General features: G+C 41.6%; 1 protein-coding gene across 1 annotated transcript in view; it reads right to left on the bottom strand.

Annotated features, from left to right (window-relative positions):
- The window catches only part of txk (TXK tyrosine kinase), a 28,522-nt gene extending 13,513 nt beyond the window's left edge, over positions 1–15,009 (bottom strand). Inside the window, exons 1-8 of the mRNA XM_036563343.1 lie at positions 14,918–15,009; positions 8,927–8,975; positions 7,593–7,662; positions 7,261–7,448; positions 6,763–6,822; positions 6,630–6,684; positions 6,333–6,412; positions 1–113 (exon numbers count right to left, since the gene is read on the bottom strand). The exon at positions 1–113 is cut by the window's left edge and continues 27 nt beyond it. Of these exons, the coding sequence (XP_036419236.1) occupies positions 1–113; positions 6,333–6,412; positions 6,630–6,684; positions 6,763–6,822; positions 7,261–7,448; positions 7,593–7,662; positions 8,927–8,975; positions 14,918–14,930 (628 nt within the window). The 5' untranslated portion in view covers positions 14,931–15,009. The remainder of the gene's footprint in view (positions 114–6,332; positions 6,413–6,629; positions 6,685–6,762; positions 6,823–7,260; positions 7,449–7,592; positions 7,663–8,926; positions 8,976–14,917) is intronic.
- Positions 15,010–25,172: the final 10,163 nt, after the last annotated feature.

The raw sequence follows: 25,172 nt of genomic DNA, 5'->3' as shown, positions 1-25,172 counted from the left end.
TGACATCGGGGATGGAGCTGAACACATAATTTTCAGCCAGGAAGTATTTCCCTGCGTCTGTTCGCTTTATCTGGTAGTGCCTCACCTCTCCCAGGCTCTGACTCACTGCTTGACTGATTAATCAATAACGAGTTATTAATACATATTTCAACCTAGTAGTACTTCACATGTGCTACACTCAAAATCAAAAACGAACTGACTAAATAATCTGTCAATCAATCAATCAAACAGACAATCTATTAATACATCTATGAAACAAAAGTTAAACAACAATTTATTCCCTTTGGGGGTAAGTCAGTTGTGTCTCGGGGCTTTGGCGTGGTTACAGTTTGGGGTTACTCAGTTGTACCTCTGCGCTTTGGCATGGTTGTAGTTCAGGGTTACTCGGTTGTACCTTGGCACTTTGGCATGGTTACGGTTTGGAGTTAATTGATTGTACCTCGGCCCTTTAGCATAGTTATAGTTCAAGGTTAGTTGGTTGTACCTTGCAGTTTTAGCATGGTTGTGGTTCAGGATTAGTCAGTTATGCCTTGGCACTTTAGGGTAGTTGTCGTTCAGGGTTAGTCAGTTGTACCTCGGCGCTTTAGCATAGTTATAGTTCAAGGTTAGTTGGTTGTACCTTGCAGTTTTAGCGTGGTTGTGGTTCAGGATTAGTCAGTTATGCCTTGGCACTTTAGGGTAGTTGTCGTTCAGGGTTAGTCAGTTGTACCTCGGCGCTTTAGCCTAGTTGTAGTTCGGAGTTAGTCAGTTGTACCTCCGCGCTTTAGTGTAATTGTTGTTTGGGGTGAGTTGGTTGTTCCTCTGTGTTTTGGCATGGTTACAGTTTGTGGTTAGTCGGTTGTACGTCAGCGCTTTAACGTTGTTGTAGTTTGGGGTAGGTCGGTTGTACCTCTGCGCTTTAGCATACTTATAGTTCAGGGTTAGTCGGTTGTACTTCTGTCCTTTAGCATACTTATAGTTCAGGGTTAGTCACGCTTTAGCGTGGTTGCGGTTTGGGGTTAATTAGTCATACCTTGGCATTTTAATGTAGTTATTGTTTGGGGTTAGTTGGTTGTACCTTGGCACTTTAGTGTAGTAGTTTGAGGTTAGTCGTTGTGCCTTGGCACTTTAGCATTGTTATAGGTCAGGGTTAGCCAGTTGTACCTCGGCACTTTAGTGTAGTAGTTCGGGGTTAGTCTGTTGTACCTCAGCGCTTTAGCATAGTAGTTTGGGGTTAGTCGGTTGTACCTCGGCGCTTTAGCATAGTAGTTCGGGTTTAGTCAGTTGTACCTCAGCGCTTTAGCATAGTAGTTTGGGGTTAGTCGGTTGTACCTCGGCGCTTTAGCATAGCAGTTCGGGGTTAGTCATGGTACCTCAGTGCTTTAGCATAGTAGTTCGAGGTTAGTCAGTTGTACCTCAGCGCTTTAGCATAGTAGTTTGGGGTTAGTCGGTTGTACCTCGGCGCTTTAGCATAGCAGTTCGGGGTTAGTCATTGTACCTCAGTGCTTTAGCGTAGTAGTTTGGAGTTAGTCGGTTGCACCTCGGCGCTTTAGCATAGCAGTTCGGGGTTAGTCGGTTGTACCTCAGTGCTTTAGCATAGTAGTTCGGGGTTAGTCGGTTGTACCTCGGTGCTTTAGTGTAGCAGTTCGGGGTTAGTTGGTTGTACCTCAGCGCTTTAGCATAGTAGTTTGGGGTTAGTCGGTTGTACCTCGGCGCTTTAGCATAGCAGTTCGGGTTAGTCGGTTGTACCTCAGTGCTTTAGCATAGTAGTTCGGGGTTAGTCGGTTGTACCTCGGTGCTTTAGTGTAGCAGTTCGGGGTTAGTTGGTTGTACCTCAGCGCTTTAGCATAGTAGTTTGGGGTTAGTCGGTTGTACCTCGGCGCTTTAGCATAGCAGTTCGGGGTTAGTCATTGTACCTCAGTGCTTTAGCATAGTAGTTTGGGGTTAGTCGGTTGTACCTCAGCGCTTTAGCATAGCAGTTCGGGGTTAGTCGGTTGTACCTCAGTGCTTTAGCATAGTAGTTCGGGGTTAGTCGGTTGTACCTCGGTGCTTTAGTGTAGCAGTTCGGGGTTAGTTGGTTGTACCTCAGCGCTTTAGCATAGTAGTTTGGGGTTAGTCGGTTGTACCTCGGCACTTTAGCATAGCAGTTCGGGGTTAGTCATTGTACCTCAGTGCTTTAGCATAGTAGTTCGAGGTTAGTCGGTTGCACCTCGGCGCTTTAGCATAGCAGTTCGGGGTTAGTCGGTTGTACCTCAGTGCTTTAGCGTAGTAGTTCAGGGTTAGTCGGTTGTACCTCGGTGCTTTAGTGTAGCAGTTCGGGGTTAGTCAGTTGTACCTCAGCGCTTTAGCATAGTAGTTCGGGTTTAGTCGGTTGTACCTCGGTGCTTTAGCATAGCAGTTCGGATTAGTCGGTTGTACCTCGGCACTTTAACGTAGTAGTTTAGGGTTAGTTGGTTGTACCTTGGTGCTTTAGCATAGTAGTTTAGGGTTAGTCGGTTGTACCTCAGTGCTTTAGTGTAGTAATTCAGGGTTAGTCGGTTGTACCTCAGTGCTTTAGCATAGCAGTTCGGGGTTAGTCATTGTACCTTGGTGCTTTAATGTAGTTATAGTTCTGGATTAGTCGGTTGTACCTCAGTGCTTTAGCGTAGTAGTTCGGGGTTAGTCGTTGTACCTTGGTGCTTTAGTGTAGTTATAGTTCAGGGTTAGTCGGTTGTACCTCAGTGCTTTAGCGTAGTAGTTCAGATTAGTCGGTTGTACCTCGGCGCTTTAGCGTAGTAGTTCGGGTTTAGTCAGTTGTACCTCAGCGCTTTAGCATAGTAGTTTGGGGTTAGTCGGTTGTACCTCGGCGCTTTAGCATAGCAGTTCGGGGTTAGTCATGGTACCTCAGTGCTTTAGCATAGTAGTTCGAGGTTAGTCAGTTGTACCTCAGCGCTTTAGCATAGTAGTTTGGGGTTAGTCGGTTGTACCTCGGCGCTTTAGCATAGCAGTTCGGGGTTAGTCATTGTACCTCAGTGCTTTAGCGTAGTAGTTTGGAGTTAGTCGGTTGCACCTCGGCGCTTTAGCATAGCAGTTCGGGGTTAGTCGGTTGTACCTCAGTGCTTTAGCATAGTAGTTCGGGGTTAGTCGGTTGTACCTCGGTGCTTTAGTGTAGCAGTTCGGGGTTAGTTGGTTGTACCTCAGCGCTTTAGCATAGTAGTTTGGGGTTAGTCGGTTGTACCTCGGCGCTTTAGCATAGCAGTTCGGGGTTAGTCGGTTGTACCTCAGTGCTTTAGCATAGTAGTTCGGGGTTAGTCGGTTGTACCTCGGTGCTTTAGTGTAGCAGTTCGGGGTTAGTTGGTTGTACCTCAGCGCTTTAGCATAGTAGTTTGGGGTTAGTCGGTTGTACCTCGGCGCTTTAGCATAGCAGTTCGGGGTTAGTCATTGTACCTCAGTGCTTTAGCGTAGTAGTTTGGGGTTAGTCGGTTGTACCTCAGCGCTTTAGCATAGCAGTTCGGGGTTAGTCGGTTGTACCTCAGTGCTTTAGCATAGTAGTTCGGGGTTAGTCGGTTGTACCTCGGTGCTTTAGTGTAGCAGTTCGGGGTTAGTTGGTTGTACCTCAGCGCTTTAGCATAGTAGTTTGGGGTTAGTCGGTTGTACCTCGGCACTTTAGCATAGCAGTTCGGGGTTAGTCATTGTACCTCAGTGCTTTAGCATAGTAGTTCGAGGTTAGTCGGTTGCACCTCGGCGCTTTAGCATAGCAGTTCGGGGTTAGTCGGTTGTACCTCAGTGCTTTAGCGTAGTAGTTCAGGGTTAGTCGGTTGTACCTCGGTGCTTTAGTGTAGCAGTTCGGGGTTAGTCAGTTGTACCTCAGCGCTTTAGCATAGTAGTTCGGGTTTAGTCGGTTGTACCTCGGTGCTTTAGCATAGCAGTTCGGATTAGTCGGTTGTACCTCGGCACTTTAACGTAGTAGTTTAGGGTTAGTTGGTTGTACCTTGGTGCTTTAGCATAGTAGTTTAGGGTTAGTCGGTTGTACCTCAGTGCTTTAGTGTAGTAATTCAGGGTTAGTCGGTTGTACCTCAGTGCTTTAGCATAGCAGTTCGGGGTTAGTCATTGTACCTTGGTGCTTTAATGTAGTTATAGTTCTGGATTAGTCGGTTGTACCTCAGTGCTTTAGCGTAGTAGTTCGGGGTTAGTCGTTGTACCTTGGTGCTTTAGTGTAGTTATAGTTCAGGGTTAGTCGGTTGTACCTCAGTGCTTTAGCGTAGTAGTTCAGATTAGTCGGTTGTACCTCGGCGCTTTAGCGTAGTAGTTCGGGTTTAGTCAGTTGTACCTCAGCGCTTTAGCATAGTAGTTTGGGGTTAGTCGGTTGTACCTCGGCGCTTTAGCATAGCAGTTCGGGGTTAGTCATTGTACCTCAGTGCTTTAGCATAGTAGTTCGGGTTTAGTCGGTTGTACCTCGGTGCTTTAGCATAGCAGTTCGGATTAGTCGGTTGTACCTCGGCACTTTAACGTAGTAGTTTAGGGTTAGTTGGTTGTACCTTGGTGCTTTAGCATAGTAGTTTAGGGTTAGTCTGTTGTACCTCAGTGCTTTAGTGTAGTAATTCAGGGTTAGTCGGTTGTACCTCAGTGCTTTAGCATAGCAGTTCGGGGTTAGTCATTGTACCTTGGTGCTTTAATGTAGTTATAGTTCTGGATTAGTCGGTTGTACCTCAGTGCTTTAGCGTAGTAGTTCGGGGTTAGTCGTTGTACCTTGGTGCTTTAGTGTAGTTATAGTTCAGGGTTAGTCGGTTGTACCTCAGTGCTTTAGCGTAGTAGTTCAGGGTTAGTCGGTTGTACCTCGGTGCTTTAGCGTAGTAGTTCAGGGTTAGTCTGTTGTACCTCAGTGCTTTAGCGTAGTAGTTCAGGGTTAGTCTGTTGTACCTCAGTGCTTTGGCGTAGTAGTTCTGTGTTAGTCGGTTGTACCTCAGTGCTTTAGCGTAATAGTTCGGGGTTAGTCGTTGTACCTCAGTGCTTTAGCATAGCAGTTCAGGGTTAGTCGGCTGTACCTCGCCGCTTTAGCGTAGTAGTTTAGGGTTAGTCTGTTGTACCTCAGTGCTTTAGCGTAGTAGTTTAGGGTTAGTCTGTTGTACCTCAGTGCTTTAGCGTAGTAGTTCGGGGTTAGTCGGTTGTACCTCGGCGCTTTAGCATAGTAGTTCTGGGTTAGTCGGTTGTACCTCAGTGCTTTAGCGTAGTAGTTCAGGTTAGTCGGTCTTATCTCGGTGCTTTAGCGTAGTAGTTCGGGGTTTGTTGGTTGTACCTCAGTGCTTTAGCGTAGTAGTTCAGGTTAGTCGGTCGTATCTCGGTGCTTTAGCGTAGTAGTTTAGGGTTAGTTGTTGTACCTCAGTGCTTTAGCATAGCAGTTTGGGGTTAGTCGTTGTATCTCGGTGCTTTAGCGTAGTAGTTCAGGGTTAGTCGCTCGTATCTCGGTGCTTTAGCATAGTAGTTCAGGTTAGTCGGTCATATCTCGGTCCTTTAGCGTAGTAGTTCGGGGTTAGTCTGTTGTACCTCAGTGCTTTAGCGTAGTAGTTCAGGGTTAGTCGGTTGTATCTCGGTGCTTTAGCGTAGTAGTTTAGGGTTAGTTGTTGTACCTCAGTGCTTTAGCGTAGTAGTTCAGGGTTAGTTGTTGTACCTCAGTGCTTTAGCGTAGTAGTTCAGGGTTAGTCGGTTGTACCTCAGTGCTTTAGCGTAGTAGTTCAGGTTAGTCGGTCTTATCTCGGTGCTTTAGCGTAGTAGTTCGGGGTTTGTTGGTTGTACCTCAGTGCTTTAGCGTAGTAGTTCAGGTTAGTCGGTCGTATCTCGGTGCTTTAGCGTAGTAGTTTAGGGTTAGTTGTTGTACCTCAGTGCTTTAGCGTAGTAGTTCAGGGTTAGTTGTTGTACCTCAGTGCTTTAGCGTAGTAGTTCAGGGTTAGTCGGTTGTACCTCAGAGCTTTAGCGTAGTAGTTTAGGGTTAGTCGGTTGTACCTCAGTGCTTTAGCGTAGTAGTTCGGGGTTAGTCGTTGTACCTCAGTGCTTTAGCGTAGTAGTTCAGGTTAGTCGGTTGTACCTCAGTGCTTTAGCGTAGTAGTTCGGGGTTAGTCGTTGTACCTCAGTGCTTTAGCGTAGTAGTTCAGGGTTAGTCGGTTGTATCTCGGTGCTTTAGCATAGTAGTTCAGGTTAGTCGGTTGTACCTCAGTGCTTTAGCGTAGTAGTTCAGGTTAGTCGGTTGTACCTCAGTGCTTTAGCGTAGTAGTTCAGGTTAGTCGGTTGTACCTCAGTGCTTTAGCGTAGTAGTTTAGGGTTAGTCGTTGTACCTTGGTGCTTTAGTGTAGTTATAGTTCTGGCTTAGTCGGTCGTACCTCAGTGCTTTAGAGTAGACAGACACGGTGTAGCTGTTGGGCTGACTGGATTCTCTCACAATGAAACCACCATCTTTATCCTTCACAGACACACAGACAGGAGAGCAGAGATTAAAGCCGAGGCTCCATCTGACTCTGAGTAGCTGAGTAAGAGGATTTTATGTTTAACATTACAACCCAATCAAGAGAACTTCAGCTGCCTTTTCAAACCAAGCCACACAAATATCCAACCTGTACATGTTTATACACCCACACGGTAGGTGTGGACAGTTAGAGTGATGAACTGGCTCTGCTCACCTCCTGTCGCAGTAAGGTTTCAGCTTCAGACCTGTTGATGTTCTTGCAGTACCACCTGTAGAGTGAAGTAAAGCCTATGTTAAGCAGCAGTGTGTGAGTGTGTACGACAGAGAAGTGAAGGTCTGATACTCACTCATTAGCCTCTATGTTGTCTATGCCCGTGACGTAGTTGCTGGGGATAAAGCCCTTATTCCTGACACAGAGAGACTACAGTCAACATCAGCTTCTCAGAATGTACGTAATAATTAATGACTCATACATGTAGGTATGTGAGCATCTTTATGTAATAGTACTGTATTGTAATAGGATCGTAAATATGTAAGAAACTATATATAATAAGCTATATAATACTTTGCCTCACATGTATTATATATGTAAGTGTATTTACGTAATAATTATGCCCAATATGTATCATATATGTTTAAGAAGTTATATATAATAATGCGTAATACATACAGATGTGTAAGAAGCTGTATATTCAAGAAGATGCTCTGTATGTGTTATATGTTATATATATATATATATATATATATATATATATATATATATATATATTAGTAATCTATATATAATAGTAAGATGCTCCATACATGTTGTGTGTATCTAAGTGTGGCGTCGCGTGTGTCTGTACCCGTGCTTGTCCTGAGCCCTCCACCACAGCTGGTCCTGCTTGTGCAGGATGGTGTACTCCTCTCCCTGCTTCAGGTTCAGGTCTGAACTCTCACTGGCTGTGAAGTCGTACAGAGCCACAACCCTCATCTGCTCCTCATCATCATCCTCAGGAGGAGGCTGGGGCAGCTTCTTCATGGAGCGCTCTGTCTGTGTGGAGGAGAGATTAGGAGAACGTTCAGCACCGAGCAGCAGCTCAGAGTCCAGAGGAACGTCTGTCTCTAAACCAGCTCAGACGCACACTGAGGATTACAGAGGAAACAGAGCAGATACTGTGAAGGGATGGGTGTTTACTCTGTTGGTGTAGCCTGGATGCCTGTTATACTCTCCATTTCTGGTGTTCAGATCCACATGAGTACTGGTACTGAGAGAGAGAGAGAGACAGAGACAGAGAGAGAGAGAGAGAGAGAGAGAGAGAGAGACAGAGAGAGAGAGAGAGACAGAGAGAGAGAGATTAGATGACTGGGCTGATGGATGGATGGATTGATTGATTTATGGATAGATGGATGGATGGATGGATAAATGGATGAGTGCATGGATGGATTGGTGGATGCATGGATGGATGGATGGATAACTGGATGAGTGCATGGATGGATTGGTGGATGGATGGATGAATGGATGGATGGATAAATGGATGGATGGATAGATGGATGGATGGATAAATGGATGAGTGCATGGATTGATGGGTGGATGGATGGATGGATGGATGGATGGATGGATAAATGGGTGGATGGATAGATGGATGGATGGATAAATGGATGAGTGCATGGATTGATGGGTGGATGGATGGATGGATCAATGGATAAATGGGTGAGTAGATGGAAAGAAGGATGAATGGATCATTGGATTAATGGGTGGATGGATGGATGGATGGATCAATGGATAAATAGGTGAGTGGATGGAAGGAAGGATGGATGGATCAGTGAATAAATGGATTAGTAGATGGAAGGAAGGATGGATGGAACATGGGATTAATGGGTGAGTGAAAGGACGGATGATCACTGGATTAATTGGTGAGTGGATGGATGGATAGATGAAAGGATGGATGGATGGATGGATGGATGGATCAATGAATAAATGGCTGAGTAGATGGAATGAGGGATGGATGGATCAGTGAATAAATGGGTGAGTAGATGGAAGGAAGCATGGATGGATCATTGGATTAATGGGTGAGTGAAAGGATAGATGGATGGATGGATGGATAGATGGATGGACAGATGGATGGATCATTGGATTAATGGGTGAGTGAAAGGATAGATGGATGGATGGATGGATAGATGGATGGACAGATGGATGGATCATTGGATTAATGGGCAAGTGAAAGGATAGATGGATGGATGGATGGATGGATGGTTGGATGGATGGATCATTGGATTAATGGGCGAGTGAAAGGATGGATGGATCAATGGATAAATGGATGAGTGGATGGATGTTTGGATGAAAGGATGGATGGATGAATGGGTGTGTGGATGGAAGGAAGGATGGATGTATCAGTGGATAAATGAGTGAGTGGAAGGTTGAATGGATTAATGAATAAAAGAGTTAGTGGATGAATGAATGGAGATGTGGATGGAATAATTAGGCTATTTCACTTTTCCATGTGCATTGTGGGAAATGTAGTATCTTACCGGGTCTCCAGAGCACAACAGCAGCAGAAGATGGAATAGATGGAGTGACCTGGAGAGAGAGAGAGAAAGAGAGAGAGAGAGAGAGAGAGAGAGAGTTCTCTCACATATACAAACTGAGGTTTGCTGCTTCAGCAAAACAATGATCAGAAATATGAGAGCTTATTAAAGCACTTCAAAGCTCTGCTTTTAAACCCACTGACACATCTGTGAGGTATCAAACATGAACATCAGGCGGAAATGACATGAATCACAAGTTACATGATTAGGTTTACCATTATGTACAGTTGGATCATGTAAAATAACCATGTGAGTGTGTGTTTAGCCAGCTACTGATAATGATCTAGTGAACTGACCCCAACCTACGGCCTTTTACTGTGAAAGGGAAGTTTAACACCCACCACAGTCGGGGGCTTCGCACTACTGATGGGAATTCCGGCTCGTTTTAGTGACTCAGATCAATAAGAGCGACTCTCACGTCTCCCACACCACTTCATAATCAGCAGAGTGAGCAAAATCATAAACCATAATCCCCCATTTAACCTGCTCAGTGAAACACTAACCTGCACTGTAATCAATACAAGAACACTGTTTACACTCCTTCAGTTCAATACACACATAAACAGACACAACCTGACCTTCATCACCACACGCAGCACTGCATTCAGACCCAAACACACAAACGGTCCTGCTGCAACTCAGTCCACTGCAGAGCTGCTGGACAGCGCAGAGGTCAGTAAGAGCCCTCACTGGACGCACAGCTGCTCTTCAGCTGATCGACAGAATCTAAAGAACCTTCAGCTGGAGCTTCACTGGATTTCACTGTCAGCCTCAGATTCATTTACCAAAACACAACAAACACAACAAACACAAACACAACCACAATAAAAACAAACAAAAACACAACAAACACAAACAGAGGCTCCTCAGATTCACTTCCAGAGCGACTCGTCCGCTCACAGCTCCTCACTTCTCCTCACTGTCCGTCTGCAGCTGCCCCAGCTCTCATTCTGAGAAAAGAGGTTCCTCAAACCAGAGACCTTCAACAAACTGGACTTTAAAGGCTGAATGTGATCCAAATACAATTCACAATACAAGTGAATTCATAACCATTTCATGTAGGAACTTTCTGTGAGGGAGCATTTAGAGGGGGACGTCTGGTTCCTATCACCACCACTGTGAACAGTTCTGACTAGAACTGAGTGTTTCACACCAAACCACTCTGAGTGACTCTGTTTACACCTTAACCACTAAATTATGCAGAAATGTGACAATGGGTGCCTCTAAAAGCTCCCTCACAGAAAGTTCCTACATGAAATGGTTATGAATTCACTGCCTGATGACTGAGACACTGTTTTATGATAGTTTAGAGAACTTAAACTCCATTCATGGTGGAGGGAATACATGCAGGGCGCTGTGAGGCAAAATAGTCCCCAAAGAAAACTTATTATTTCAGATTTTCCACTATTTTCATCATCAACATTCATATAAACTCAGAAGACTCGTGTAGGTTCACTGGTGGTTCTGGACAGTAAATAAAGTGTCTATATTTGTGTTGTAGTCATGGCGACCCCTGGTTCCTATCACCAACTGCTGAAGGCCAAAGCCAAGAGAAACAGTTGTGTTGTTCATTGTAAAGGTGAGCTGCCCTGTTTGAGAGGTTTAAACCTGTTAGATTAAACTCAGAGGATTTATTTAACCAAAATCTGCATAACTGGGGAAAATCAAACATATTTAAATGTAGTTCAGTCACCCACACAGACCAGCGGTGACATTCACACGCAGGCCGGCCGGCCGTATCAGCCTTAATGCTCTAAATGGAACGGTTTCCTTCCTCTCAGCCGCAGTGCTCAGTACGGAGGACACAGTCAACACCGTCACACTCACCATGCACCACTCGTACACTCAAACACACACTCTCAGAAAAGGTACGGGCACATCTGAGACCCCCAAAGTACATACAGTGTTACTGTTTAGGTCCTTAAGGTCCAACTGAGTACCTTAAAGCTGAACTTCATTCCCTTTCCTGGGAGAAAGTTGCAGTTGTGCCTTTTTATACATTAAATTTAAATAGAAAATTAAAATGAAAGGACGGAGAGATGGCAGGGAGTGTGGGGTTAATCTGACTTAAAAACAGAGTGGACCACCCCCGTGACACATCTCCTGAATGCATCACCCTCGAGAACAACGTCCATTTACTGTCAATCTGAAACACATCTGCTGAGGTTAGCTTGTGCATCGTAAAGTGGGGCATCTTGTCCCACTACCCTGTACACTGTGAGAAATGAAGGTTCTGTTCAGGTACGTTTCTCGTTCATCAAGGTACAAACAGTGTAAATGTTCCCTCAAAGCTCCAACAGTGGTTTTAAGGTCTGATTGTGAACCTTAAATAAGTGTTTCCAGGTGAAAAGTTCGTATTTGTACCTTTTCATAACCGAATGTTTTAAACAGAACAGTAAAATAAAAGCCTGGAGACGAGACGGGGTGTGTGGAGTCAGTACAGCTTAGAACATATCATTCAGTGGATTATGGTTCAGTTATGTTCCCTGACTAAAGGTACCCCAGTGACAGTGACAGTTTAGTACCTTTATTTCTGAGAGTGTACCTGACACAAGAAGAGCCCCTAACTGGGGTAAGAAGAGCCCCTAACTGGGGTAAAATGTCAAATTTTGCATCAATTTGTTATGTAAGTTTTGCAGAATTGATCATTTCCATGTCAAATCATTTCTAGTCTAGATACAGTACAGCAGTAAAGCTACGATATTTAAAAATGAAATAAAGGCCTCTACTAATTTATGCATGTATTTTAACAAACTCTGAAAAAGACCAATGAGAGTAAAATAGAAACAACTGAAGTGCAAATTTGGTGATTAATTAAGTCCCTCCAAAAACCATATATTAACCATTCCACTGGTTTAGACTCTCAGTTATTTCGTTTTCTATGTTCTGTTTATTTTCTATTGTATCTGTTTGTTTGTTGTTTTCTTCTACAATAAAAAGCTCAACTGTTTTATTTACATTTTAGTGACCCCTTTATTTTAAATACAGGGTGTCAAACAGCGCCAAACCATGCTTGCAAAAAATGCTGCATGTGCTGTTTTTCATTGCAAAGGCTCAGGTAGATGTTTTGTTTATATTAATTACATAATGACTGATAATAATAATAATCATCATCATCATCATCATCATGACAAACAACAATAAAAATAATATTATATATTATTTTTATATTAATAATAATAATAACCATATTATTATATTATATTATATTATATTATGTGGCATACCATTATTATTATTATTATTATTATTATTATTATTATTGTTGTTGTTGTTGTTGTTAAAGCAACAACAAGAACAAGTTAAGCATTTAACCAAAGCAGCATTAAACATTAATTTCCAAATGATTATTGCAACTTACAGAACAGATCAGGTGTGGATGAAATGCAGAGCTGCAAAACTCACAAACAAACTCACAAACAAACTCACAAATTTACAAACTCACAAACAAACTCACAAATTTACAAACTCACAAACAAATTCACAAACAAATTTACAAACAAACTCACAAATTTACAAACTCACAAACAAATTTACAAACAAATTTACAAACAAACTCACAAACAAATTCACAAACAAATTTACAAACAAACTCACAAACAAACTCACAAATTTACAAACTCACAAACAAACTCACAAATTTACAAACTCACAAACAAATTCACAAACAAATTTACAAACAAACTCACAAACAAATTCACAAACAAATTTACAAACAAACTCACAAACAAATTCACAAACAAATTTACAAACAAACTCACAAACAAATTCACAAACAAACTCAAACATAAACTCACAAACTTACAAACTCACAAACAAATTCACAAACAAATTCACAAACAAATTCACAAACTCACAAACTCAAACAAATTCACAAACACACAAATTCACAAACTCAAACAAATTCACAAACAAACTCACAAACACACAAATTCACAAACAAACTCAAACAAATTCACAAACAAACTCAAAAATAAACTCACAAACTTACAAACTCACAAATTCACAAACAAATTCACAAACAAATTCACAAACAAACTCACAAATTCACAAACATACAAATTCACAAACACACAAATTCACAAACAAACTAAAACAAATTCACAAACAAACTCACAAACAAACTCACAAACACACAAAGTCACAAACAAACTCAAACAAATTCACAAACAAACACAAACAAATTTACAAACTCACAAACAGACAAAATCACCACCAAACTCACAAACAAATTCACAACCAAACAGACTAAAAGCTGCTCTCCATAAAGACGACCAAACCTGCTGCCCAGTTCCAGCTAACGATGGCTGTAGTTAGCATGTGTCGCTAACCCCAGCTGAAATGCAGTGAACGGCTCTGAATCTTTATGATGAAAATCTAAGTAACGTATCAGTGATGATACACTAACAGGGGCCCTTTAGTCTGGGGGGTCTTCTTAGCCCACAGAGCTAACTTTGAAAACAAACCCCCCCATGATTACATATTTTTAATGGATGTTGCTGTACAGTGTATTATAAACACACAGATCTATATCATCCTCCAACAAACTGACCAGCTGACCCCAAAGAAGCCTCTGCGGGAGCAACTGTCAGTGAGCGACTGTCAGGAGCGCAGTGACGGATTCAGAGCTGCTGGATTACAGTAGCATTGTCTGAGTGTTTATAAATACAGTTTCATTCATAAAATAGATGAATAAACACAGAAGATAAATAGGTACAGTACCAGAGATGCACTGAAGAGAAATGTGGGCTGATGCTGATATCTGATGTTCTTACACTGATGTAATTATGATGGAAACATTTATGAAACATTTATAAAATGCAGAATGCAGAGTTATAAGTGAGGTAAAATGACTAAAACGCGCATATTTCAGTGCAGTAACATCATCGAACATCAGTCACATCCAAATCTGTCTGATGTTGATTGTTTTTAATCAGTTATCTGCTGATGCTGATATGATTCTGATATCACTGTTCATCTCTAATAAAGTCCTGATCTCAGTTCTACAGAGACTGAGCACTGCTTTACTAACGGCCCAGCACTACCGAATATCTCGCTCACAGCCAGCTGCGTTCAGAGCACCAGAGAGCGGCTGGAGGAGCAACTGTGATCCGTATATGAACCAAAATAGCAGCCAGTTCACACCGTCACACACTTTCAGTTCATTTCATGGATTAAAATATCAGCAGAGCTGAGCACAATCATATCATGAATCATGTGCTATGATCACGCCTGTTTAAGAACAAAGATCCTCATCTGGGATCGGGAAGTAGCTCTTTCTTACCTTTCTGCATAATTTAGTGGTTAAGATGTAAACAGAGTCACTCAGAGTGGTTTAAGAAACTTACCGAGTCAGAACTGTTCACAGTGGTGGTGATAGGAACCAGACGTCCACCTCTAAAAGCTCCCTCACAGAAAGTTCCTACAGTAAATGGTTATGAATTCACTGCCTGATGACTGAGACACTGTTTTATGATAGTTTAGAGAACTTAAACTCCATTCATGGTGGAGGGATACATGCAGGGCGCTGTGAGGCAAAATAGTCCCCAAAGAAAACTTATTATTTCAGATTTTCCACTATTTTCATCATCAACATTCATATAAACTCAGAAGACTCGTGTAGGTTCACTGGTGGTTCTGGATAGTAAATAAAATGTCTATATTTGTGTTGTAGTCATGGCAACCCCTGGTTCCTATCACCACCACTGTAAAGACATCTGAACCATTTCACACCAAACCACTCTGAATCCCTCTGATTACACCGCGCACACTGAACTGTGCAGAAAAATCTGAGAAATTGGTGGAATTCCCCTTTAAGAATGTCTACAGTGCAGGTGTGCTGGAGTGTGTAGAGTCAATTAAAACCAGAACGACCACACACACACACACACACACACACACACACACACACACTGACAGTGAGAGTGTACTTACTGGACTGGATCATCTCCGCAGTGCTCAGAGCTCCTCTAACCAGCCGCCGTCTGCACTCACATGTGTTTCAGTCTACAGAGACTCGAGCTCTGTATGTGTGTGTGTGTGTGTGTGTGGGCTCTCAGAGGAACAGGATGACGTAGGATGCACACATACACACACACACACACACACACACACACACATACACACACATACACACATACACACATACACACATGGCTGTAGAATGACAGTGTTAACGTCACACAGGATGTGAGAGAGAAACGTACGAGTGATCGGAGAGATAACACACACACACACACACACACACACACACACACACACACACTCCAGTTAATTCAGCTTCTAGATAAAAGTGTGGAAACTATCAGTGATTTCTTCACACTTTTAAACACATTTTACATTTAAGTCAATGCACCAACAGCCTACAGCCTCCTGACACAACACACGTACACCAAACTGAGCTCCCGCAGTCAAACAAAAAATAATCAAATAATAATAATAATAATAATAATAATAATAATGATAATAAAGTATTTAGAGTTTAAATGTAACATATATAGGATATGTAGAATATAGTAATAAGCTAAATACATACACAATCATCATTTATAGAGTACTTTCTACTGGGAGGAGTCTGTCCCAAACCCTAACCACTAAATTTACACTTGTTTAAATAATACTTTTATATTTTTTAAGGTTGTTTTTAAAAAGATACTTTTATTTATTTGAAAGTGAAGCTGAAAGATTTTGATTTATCAAATAAAAAAACAAGTTTGGTTTTTAAATGAAAATGCCGTCCCATGTTTTCGTGTCACTACTGAAAGACAGAGTTTTAGTCAGTGGGTGGAGCTTTATTTTAGCCACGCCTCTGCATTTTAGAGCAGGAAGTAAGGCTGCATCCCTGTCCCTCATGGCCACATGGTGAGCAGTTAGATCCCATTGTTTTGGAGTAAATGTGGCCCAAAGTCTGAAAATCAGTGTGGAACATCAAGAACTGAACCGAAGCTAGGAATGCATTTAAATATATATATATATATATATATATATATATATATATATATATATATATATATACATACATATACATGTATACATTTTGAATTTGATGCCACCAACACGTTCCAAAAAAGTTGGGACGGGGGCCTGTTTACCACTGAGTTTCATCACCTCTTCTTTAACACACTCTGTAAGTGTTTGTGAACTGAGGAGACACTGCTGTAGTTTAGAAAGTGAAATGTTTTCTGTTCTTGTTTGATACAGGATTTCAGCTGCTCATCAGTTCAGGGGCTCATTTGTCATATTTTTAATTTCATAATGCACCAAATGTTATCAGTGGTGACAGGTCTGGACTGCAGGCAGGTCAGTTTAGCACTGGACTCTTTTAATACGGAGCAATGCTGCTGTAATACATGCAGAATATGGTTTGACATTGCCTTGCTGAAATAATCAAGGCCTTCCCTGAAAAAGACGTCGTCTGGATGGCAGCATATGTTTCTAAGATCACAGCCAGCCAGTACTGGTTTTTGGCCTTGACCCACATCCAGAGATTTCTCCAGATTCTCTGAGTCTTTTAATGTTATTATGTACCGTAGATGATGAAAAGCAGAAGTTCTTTGCTGTTTTATGTTGTGAAACGTTCTTCTTGAATTGTTGCACTATTTGATGGTGCAGTCTTTCACAGAGTGGTGAACCCCTCCTCATCTTTACTTCTGAAAGACTCCGCCTCTCTGAGATGCTCTTTCATTACTGTCCCAGCTTTTTTGAAAAGTGTTGCTGGCATCAAATTCAAAATGGGCAAATATTTTTCAAACACCAATAAAATCTCTCAGTTTCAAGTTTGATATGTTGTCTTTGTACTATTTTCAATTAAATATAGGGTTTAAATGATTTGCACATTTACATTTTGCACAGCATCCCAACTTTTTTGGAATGATTTATATACTCACACTGGATGAAAATGCTCTGTCCATGAAAGGCAGCCTCTACAGACGCTGCTCTGTCTATAGACAATAACAGATAATAAATAAAGCTTATTCAAATCAACATGCAGTGCATTCTGAGAAAACTGGCTGAGAAACTGAGCTACAGCGGCTCGGCTAACCACACTGTGCACTGAAATATACTCAGTAGGACAGCATGATCTCTGTACAGCCTATTTAACAGTGCTGTGAAAAAATATTTGCCCCTCACCTGATCTCTTCTATGTCTGCTAGTTTGTCACATGTAAATGTTTCAGATCATCCAACTAATTTAAATAAGATAAAGACAACACAACAGTCAAAATGCAGCTTTTAAATGATCACTCAGTTTGTTGAAGATAAAGATTTATTCAAGACTGATATCACCCATGTGAAAAAGTAATTGCCCCCTAAACCTAATAAGTAACAGCTACAATCAAACGTTTGCAATAACTTGCGGTGAGTCTTTTACTTCGCTGCGGAGAAACTTCGGCCCACTCTTCTGTGCTGAATTGTTTTAATTCAGCAACATTGGAGGGTTTTTGAGCATGAACTGCCCGTTTAAGGTCTTGACACAGCATCTCAGTGGGATTCAAGTCAGGATTTTGACTCGGCCACTCCACAACCTTCATTTTGTTTCTTTTGAGCCATTCAGAGGTGGACCTGCTTGTGTGCTTTGGATAATTGTCCGGCTGCATAACCCAACTGTGCTTGAGCTCCTTCAGGATTTTCTGACAGACAGCAGGATTTTTTTTCTTCATGTGTGACTCAGATGTGTGTCTGAGTGTCAGTGTGATCAGATAAACACACTCAATCTGACATTTTCAATTCTGATTTGAGACGCTTTCATATGTGGTACTGAAATCTGATACGTATCTGATCTGCGGCAGTGTGACTCAGTCTGAACAGCCAGATCAGAATTCTTGCGACTTTTATGTCAATCCAGCTTGACGTTCATCATCATTTCGTGCTGCTGAGACTCAGAAACATTCAGGCTGATATTTCTGTATGAAAAATTAGAAGAGACTCATCCAAAACCCTCCGTGTTGAAGAGATTTCTAAAGAAATGTCCGAATGCGGCCGCAGGAGAACGAGGCTGCAGCGTCAAAGAACAGGTAAAAGTCTGAAAGCAGAGTTTAAAGAATCCGAGGACGCGAACCAAAGAAGTGACCGCGCCCTTTTTACGGCTCCAACACATTCTGGGTGATGAGCCCAGCTGTCAGTCAGTGAAGCTTCATGATGGCTCCTGTGATGCTGGTGAAGATGAAGCTGATCCTCCGGGAGCGACTGGCGTTCGTTGGCGGTCGTGATTGTTTACCTCTGGATGAGCCGTGAAGCAGCGTGACGCTCTGTTCTTTTGACCATGTGGGTCAGTTTAGGAGCTGATCTGTTCAGACTGATGATACAGATCACATTTAAAAGACAATCTGAACAGCCAAACAAAGAAATCAGATTTGGTGAGAGAATCAGATTTGGGCCACTTTTACCTGCTGTGTTAACGCAGCCTTAGACTCATCAGTCCACAAAAGAGTATCCTAAAAGTCTTGTGGGTCATCTAGATGTTTTTTGGCGAATGTGAGACGAGACTTTGTGTTCCTTTTGGTCAGCTGTGCTTTGCGCCTTGCAGCTCCCATGAATGCCATTTTTGCCCAGAGTCTTTCTCATTGTGGAATTGTGTACACTGACCTTAACTGAGGCAAGTAAGGCCTGCAGTTCTTTAGATGTTCATCTGGGTTCGTTTGTGACCTCCTGGATGAGTCTTCGATGCGCTCTTGGTGAAGTTTTGGTAGGCTGGCCTCTTCTGGGAAGGTTGATCACTGTTCCAAGTTTTCTCCATTTGTGGATAACGGCTCTCACTGTGGTTCTCTGGAGTTGCAGAGCCTCATCAGTGGCTCTGTAACCCTTTCCAGACAATTGATTTCAGTGACTTTGCTTCTCATCTGTATTTGAATCTCTTTAGATCGTGGCATCATGTGCTGCTTTTTGAGACCGTCTAGCTGCTTCACATCACCAGACAGGTCCTATTTAAGTGATGTTTAGATTCAGCAGGTCTGGCAGTGATCATGCCTGGGTGTGGCAGTGAAACTGACCCCAATAGTCGATTGAATTTGGTTAACTGGTTGGTTTACTAGCTAAGGGGACAATTACTTGTTGACATCAGAATTTTTCCGATCAATAAATGAAATCACCTTTTAACGGTGACACGTCTGATGATCTGAAACATTGAAGTGTGACAAATATGCAAAAATACAAGAAATTTGGAAGGGGTAAATACTTTTTCACAGCACTGTACAAGGACAGTTTTAAAAAAACAGTGTTTATACCCTGCAATTCTATTCCGTTAACCAGAGTAAAGGGTCATATATATGGATTTTGGTAGTGTTTTGTTAGTCTGTGTTGTCACCCGTATTGTGAAAGTAGATGAGATTGTGTTTGTGTGTTAATTCACTGTGCAGGTGCCCCTCGTCTGTTAATTGATAGGTTTAGTGGGTGTGTCTAAACAGGGGAACCACTAAACGGTGCTGGACACCAGCCCTCCAGGAGCGGAGCTGCGTCCCTGGTCTATCCGACTGTCAGAAACACTCCTCTGTGTGGGCGGAGCCTCTTGCACTGCCAGCCTGAGTCGTTTGCTCATTAGCTTTCGTAATGCGGTCACATTACACCAGCTGGTATCTGATGTTGGTATCGGTGTATTTTTATGAGTACAGGTATCAGTATGAATACAGTTGAGTGACTTTTCTGTGTGAAAAATATGATGGTTTTCTGTGTGAACAGCTGTTCAGAGCTGTGTTTGCTGGTCAACTGGCTGAGTTTTTGAGCTCAAAATCAGCTGAAACAGTCACTACTGAAACAGTCACTACTGAAACAGTCACTACTGAAACACTTGGTAAAGTTTAGGCAGAGTTATGATTGTTTTGGTAGTGACAAAATGGAATGTTGAATCATTAGTTTTAATAAAATAAACATAATTAAGGTTTAGAGTCACTAAAAGTGAAAGGATTTTAGTCTAAAGTCCAAGATCAGTTAAAAGTCCCAATTGGGTTTCAGCTCTGAGTCTAAATCAGATCAGTAGAATCATCCATATGTCACCATTTAGTTTCCCCAAATCAAGTTCTTCCCAAATATCCTACTGCTGGTGCAGTGCTGTAGAGTTTTCCCCCATAATTCAGTGTGTCAGCTGTCTTTACAGTGGTGGTGATAGGAACCAGGGGTCGCCATGACTACAACACAAATATAGACATTTTATTTACTATCCAGAACCACCAGTGAACCTACACGAGTTTATATGAATGTTGATGATGAAAATAGTGGAAAATCTGAAATAATAAGTTTTCTTTGGGGACTATTTTGCCTCACAGCGCCCTGCATGTATCCCTCCACCATGAATGGAGTTTAAGTTCTCTAAACTATCATAAAACAGTGTCTCAGTCATCAGGCAGTGAATTCATAACCATTTACTGTAGGAACTTTCTGTGAGGGAGCTTTTAGAGGTGGACGTCTGGTTCCTATCACCACCACTGTGAACAGTTCTGACTCGGTACGTTTATCTGGAACAGAGCGTTTCACACCAAATCACTCTGAACCAATCTGAACCTCTCTGAACCACTCTGAACCAATCTGAACCTCTCTGAACCTCTCTGAACCTCTCTGAACCACTCTGAACCAATCTGAACCTCTCTGAACCTCTCTGAACCTCTCTGAACCACTCTGAACCTCTCTGAACCTCTCTGAACCACTCTGAACCGTTCTGAACCTCTCTGAACCTCTCTGAACCTCTCTGAACCTCTCTGAACCAATCTGAACCGTTCTGAACCACTCTGAACCGTTCTGAACCTCTCTGAACCACTCTGAACCTCTCTGAACCTCTCTGAACCTCTCTGAACCAATCTGAACCGTTCTGAACCTCTCTGAACCGTTCTGAACCTCTCTGAACCGCTCTGAACCGCTCTGTTTACATCTGAACAGTTTAATTATGCAGTAAAAATTGTAAAAACTGGTGGAATTCCCCTTCAATTCTTTCCAGACTCCAAATATAACCCAGCTGATTGGACTGATGAAGCTTCAGGAGCTTCTCAGTGGAGGATTCGGTTGATTGTGACTGAAGGTGCAGTAAAACTCTCACCCACTGCACTCGTTCAGCAACAAAGCCCTCTGGTCTGCTCTCGGCAGCTCACCACCGTCTGCTATCTGTGGAAAAAATCACAGTGTTTATTTTTACACAGTCACTGATGTGTCCAAACCCTCAACTCTCAGCGTAAATATCGCCCCCTGCTGGACAGCCGGTGTAAGACCCTCACTGCGGGCTCATCACTCTCACAGGTGCTGATACTGCAGTGAAGCTCCATCTGTAGACATTACATTGATGTTTAGCAGCTGAAGCCTCAGTCCACTTCATACAGGATACACACAGATGGGCAGTCGATCTGTCTGTCCATCAGTGTGTTCCCAGAATTCCGAGCCCTAATCAATATCTGATCAGTTTAATCAGTTTAATCAATCCTTCAAGTTAAACAAATTCATCAATCTTTCATTCTGTTGTTTAATCAACTGTTTATTAACTTAAATTATTAATTAATCTTTCATTAAGTTATATCAGTTTAATTAACCGTTTAGTAAGCTGAATCAGTTGAATCCATCCTTCATTAAGTCAAATCAGTTTAATTAATCCTTCATTAAGTTAAATCAGTTTAATTAATCCTTCATTAAGTCAAATCAGTTTAATCAATCCTTTATTAAGTTAAATCAGTTCAATTAATCCTTACTTAAGTCAAATCAGTTTAATCAATCCTTCATTAAGTCAAATCAGTTTAGTCAATCCTTCTTTTAGTTAAATCAGTTAATCTATCTCTTTATTAGGTTTTTTTTACTGTATTAATGTTTATTTGTACAACCCCATTTTCAAAAAAGTTGGGATGTGCAAAATGTAAATAAAAACAAATGCAATGATGTGCAAATCATTTAAACCCTATATTTAATTGAAAACAGTACAAAGACCACATTTTAAATGTTGAAACTGAGAAATTGTATTTTTTTTTAAATATATGACCATTTTGAATTTGATGCCAACAACATATTCCAAAAAAGTTGGGACGGGGGAACAAAAGACTGGTAAAGTTGTGCAATGCTGAAAAAAACATGTAGTCTGACGAATCAACATTTGAACTTCTTTGTGGAAATCATGGACACTGTGTCCTCCAGGCTAAAGACCACTCAGCTTGTTATCAGTGCACAGTTCAAAAGCCAGTGTTCATGATGGTATAGGGGGCATTAGTGCACATGGCATGGGTGACGTGCACATCTGTGAAGCACCATTAATGCTGAATGATATATACATGTTTTGGCAACATATGCTGCCATCCAGACGACGTCTTTTTCAGGGAAGGCCTTGATTATTTAGCAAGACAATGCTAAACCACATTCTGCATGTATTACAGCAGCATTGCTCTGTAATAAAAGAATCCAGGTGCTAAACTGACCTGCCTGCAGTCCAGACCTGTCACCACTGACGCATTATGAAATGAAAAATATGACAAATGAGCCCCTGAACTGATGATCAGCTGAAATCCTGTATCAAACAAGAACAGGAAAACATTTCACTTTCAGAACTACAGCAGTGTCTCCTCAGTTCACAAACACTTACAGAGTGCTGTTAAAGAAGAGGTGATGAAACACAGTGGTAAACAGGCCCCCGTCCAACTTTTTTGGAACGTGTTGTTGGCATCAAATTCAAAATGGGCAAATATTTTTCAAGAAACAATCAAATTTCTCAGTTTCAACATTTGATCTGTTGTCTTTGTAGTATTTGCCTTTAAAAATGTGGTTTACATGATTTGCATATCATTGCATCCTATTGTCATTTACATTCTGCACAGCGTCCCAACTTTTTTGGAAGTGGGGTTGTATTTACAGTAAATGAATGGATAGTTCCTGGTTGACATCTGATTGTCTGATGCAACATGTTATTAAAAACCAAAGATGACTTATGCAGATATGTAAAGAAACATGTTGCTGAGCAACCACTGATAAGGACGTGTTATGCTGCTTGGCCCTACAGTCTGCCATGTACAAACCACACTGCTTGGTGTAAAAACTGTCTATTGCTATTACTATTAATAGTAAATTAAATAGTTATATATGTATCATATCTTGTGGCTATTTTTTTTTAAAGGACGCATTCGACAGTGGGCCGTGTGTTACAGTGATTTTATTCCACTTCATGTTGTGTGTAACACCTTTTAACCATGTAACCTCTATAACACGCGGCCTGCGCTGGATCAGTGCTTTATTCCGACGTTACACAGCGTTTCTCTGGTGAAAGCTGCCCAGATAAACATTTACCTTTCATGCAGAACTGCATTACAGCCTGGTGGCGACCTTTTGACCCCGTGGGCCTTATGGTAACACGGTGACCCAGTTTAGAGAAGTGATGTGTTCCAGGCAACATGTGGGTGCTAAACAAAATCCCCGTTCCTTTTTATAGTCTTCCTTTTCTCAGATTTCAGCCCCACTCCGCAGCCTGAGACCTGGTTTGTGCCTCTTTGCGTCTGCGTTGTGTGGCCGATGTGTGTTTGGGTGTCTGTGGTTCAGTTCTGCATTAAACAGCTTCTTCACTGTTGCCCTTATTTCAGTAACTCCGTTCTGGTCACAGCCACAGCAATCTGACTGTTTATTATCAGCATCGGGTTCTAGCTCATCTTCTTTTTCTCTGCTCTTCCTCTTATTTATCTTTCGTTCAGTTTCCATTCAGTCTTGTCTCTGTTCTGTTCTGTTCCTTACAATCTACTTTCTTTCACATTGAGGTTTTCTACATGAACTTAATAATAAACTGCAGAAAATCAGGTTTTGTCAGTAATCTGTGTTTATATACACTTGAGTAATCAGATAATGGGGAAACTCTGGGTCTACATGAGTCAGACAGTAATCAGATTTCTGCTTTACAACCAGCCAATAAACTCAGAGAAGAAGACGCGACGTAAACGTAACGTTTTTACACTTTTCATTTTGTCAAGCATGTATTTGGTTTCAGTGTCGCTCCAACAATTTTGCTGGCGGCGACGCTGTTCACTTATTTCCGGTACCGCCGTCTGTTTTCGCACATGCCCAGACTGAGAAATCTGATTTGAGAAATTTGATTACTGAGCTAAAATCAAGCCTCTTTGTCAGATTTCTTAATCGGATTTCTACACCTTACTCCGATCTAAGAAATCAGAGTGTGCTGTTTACACACCCATTTGAATCAGAATCAGATAACTGCAGAAATCTGATCATGATTGGATTGTTGAGTGCATGTAAACGCACTCAGTGGCTGTGTTTACATGCAAAAACATTTGCCAATCCGACTGAACACATTCCGATTATAGATTAAGACTGAGGTGTTTATTCTCACTCTACTCAACAGTCTGATGGAGAATCTCTGTTTACATGCTCACTACAAGTAATCAGATCCAAAATGATGTACATGCATGGAGAACCACTTAGTGTAGATGTTACCATGACAGTGAACATCACGTGAGTCCAGTCAGAGTGAGATGAGCAGCAGTGAGCAGCGCTTGTGTTTTTAACTGCTTTAAAATGATGTCAGACTCAGGAAAACGTCCTTCACATGTCCTTATTAAAGAAGGCCGAGAGGAAGACGTCGTGTTCTGAGACACATAAGCTGGACGTCCGTCCCACCGCCGTCTTTTAAAGATCAGAGCATAAACTTCGTCTCCTCTGCAGACCAGTTTCTGCTCCGCCATGCTGAACGGTATAAACTTTCACTACGACGCGACGAACATGATCAGAATGGACTTAAACTTTCTGATAGGGAATGTAATCAGATACAGGCGTTTACACGGATATTATTCTTCTATTTAACGGATTATTTACAGGATTACCCACCTCGTTCAATTGGATAGAAATAGTATTCAGAATGGCCTCAGTCCGACTAGACTATTCTGATTGAAGTATTTACATGGACGTATTCTATTCCAATTGAGCAATTAGTCGGATGATTAATGGTTTATTAGGCTGAATATAAACGTGGCTAGTGATTATTAAAGCTGGAACTTCTGGAACTACTTGGGATTCTAGTAGTATGTTATCGCTAAGCTAACAAATCACATAAACATTTTTTGGCTGTACTAAATTAAACACAGACATTTGAATCTTGTAACAGACATTATTATATATCTGAGGTTGTATGTATCAGTTTTACAGTGACTCTTTCAGTAAAGAGTCCTGTATAGAGCTGTATTAACATTCATAACAACTAACCGGAACACTCCTAACACTTTCTGCTGTATCTACCT

This window comes from Colossoma macropomum, unplaced genomic scaffold (assembly GCF_904425465.1).
Source record: "Colossoma macropomum unplaced genomic scaffold, Colossoma_macropomum, whole genome shotgun sequence".
Lineage (NCBI taxonomy): Eukaryota > Metazoa > Chordata > Actinopteri > Characiformes > Serrasalmidae > Colossoma > Colossoma macropomum.
The sequence above is the reverse complement of the archived record's forward strand: the minus strand, read 5'-3'. Positions and strand labels throughout refer to the sequence as shown.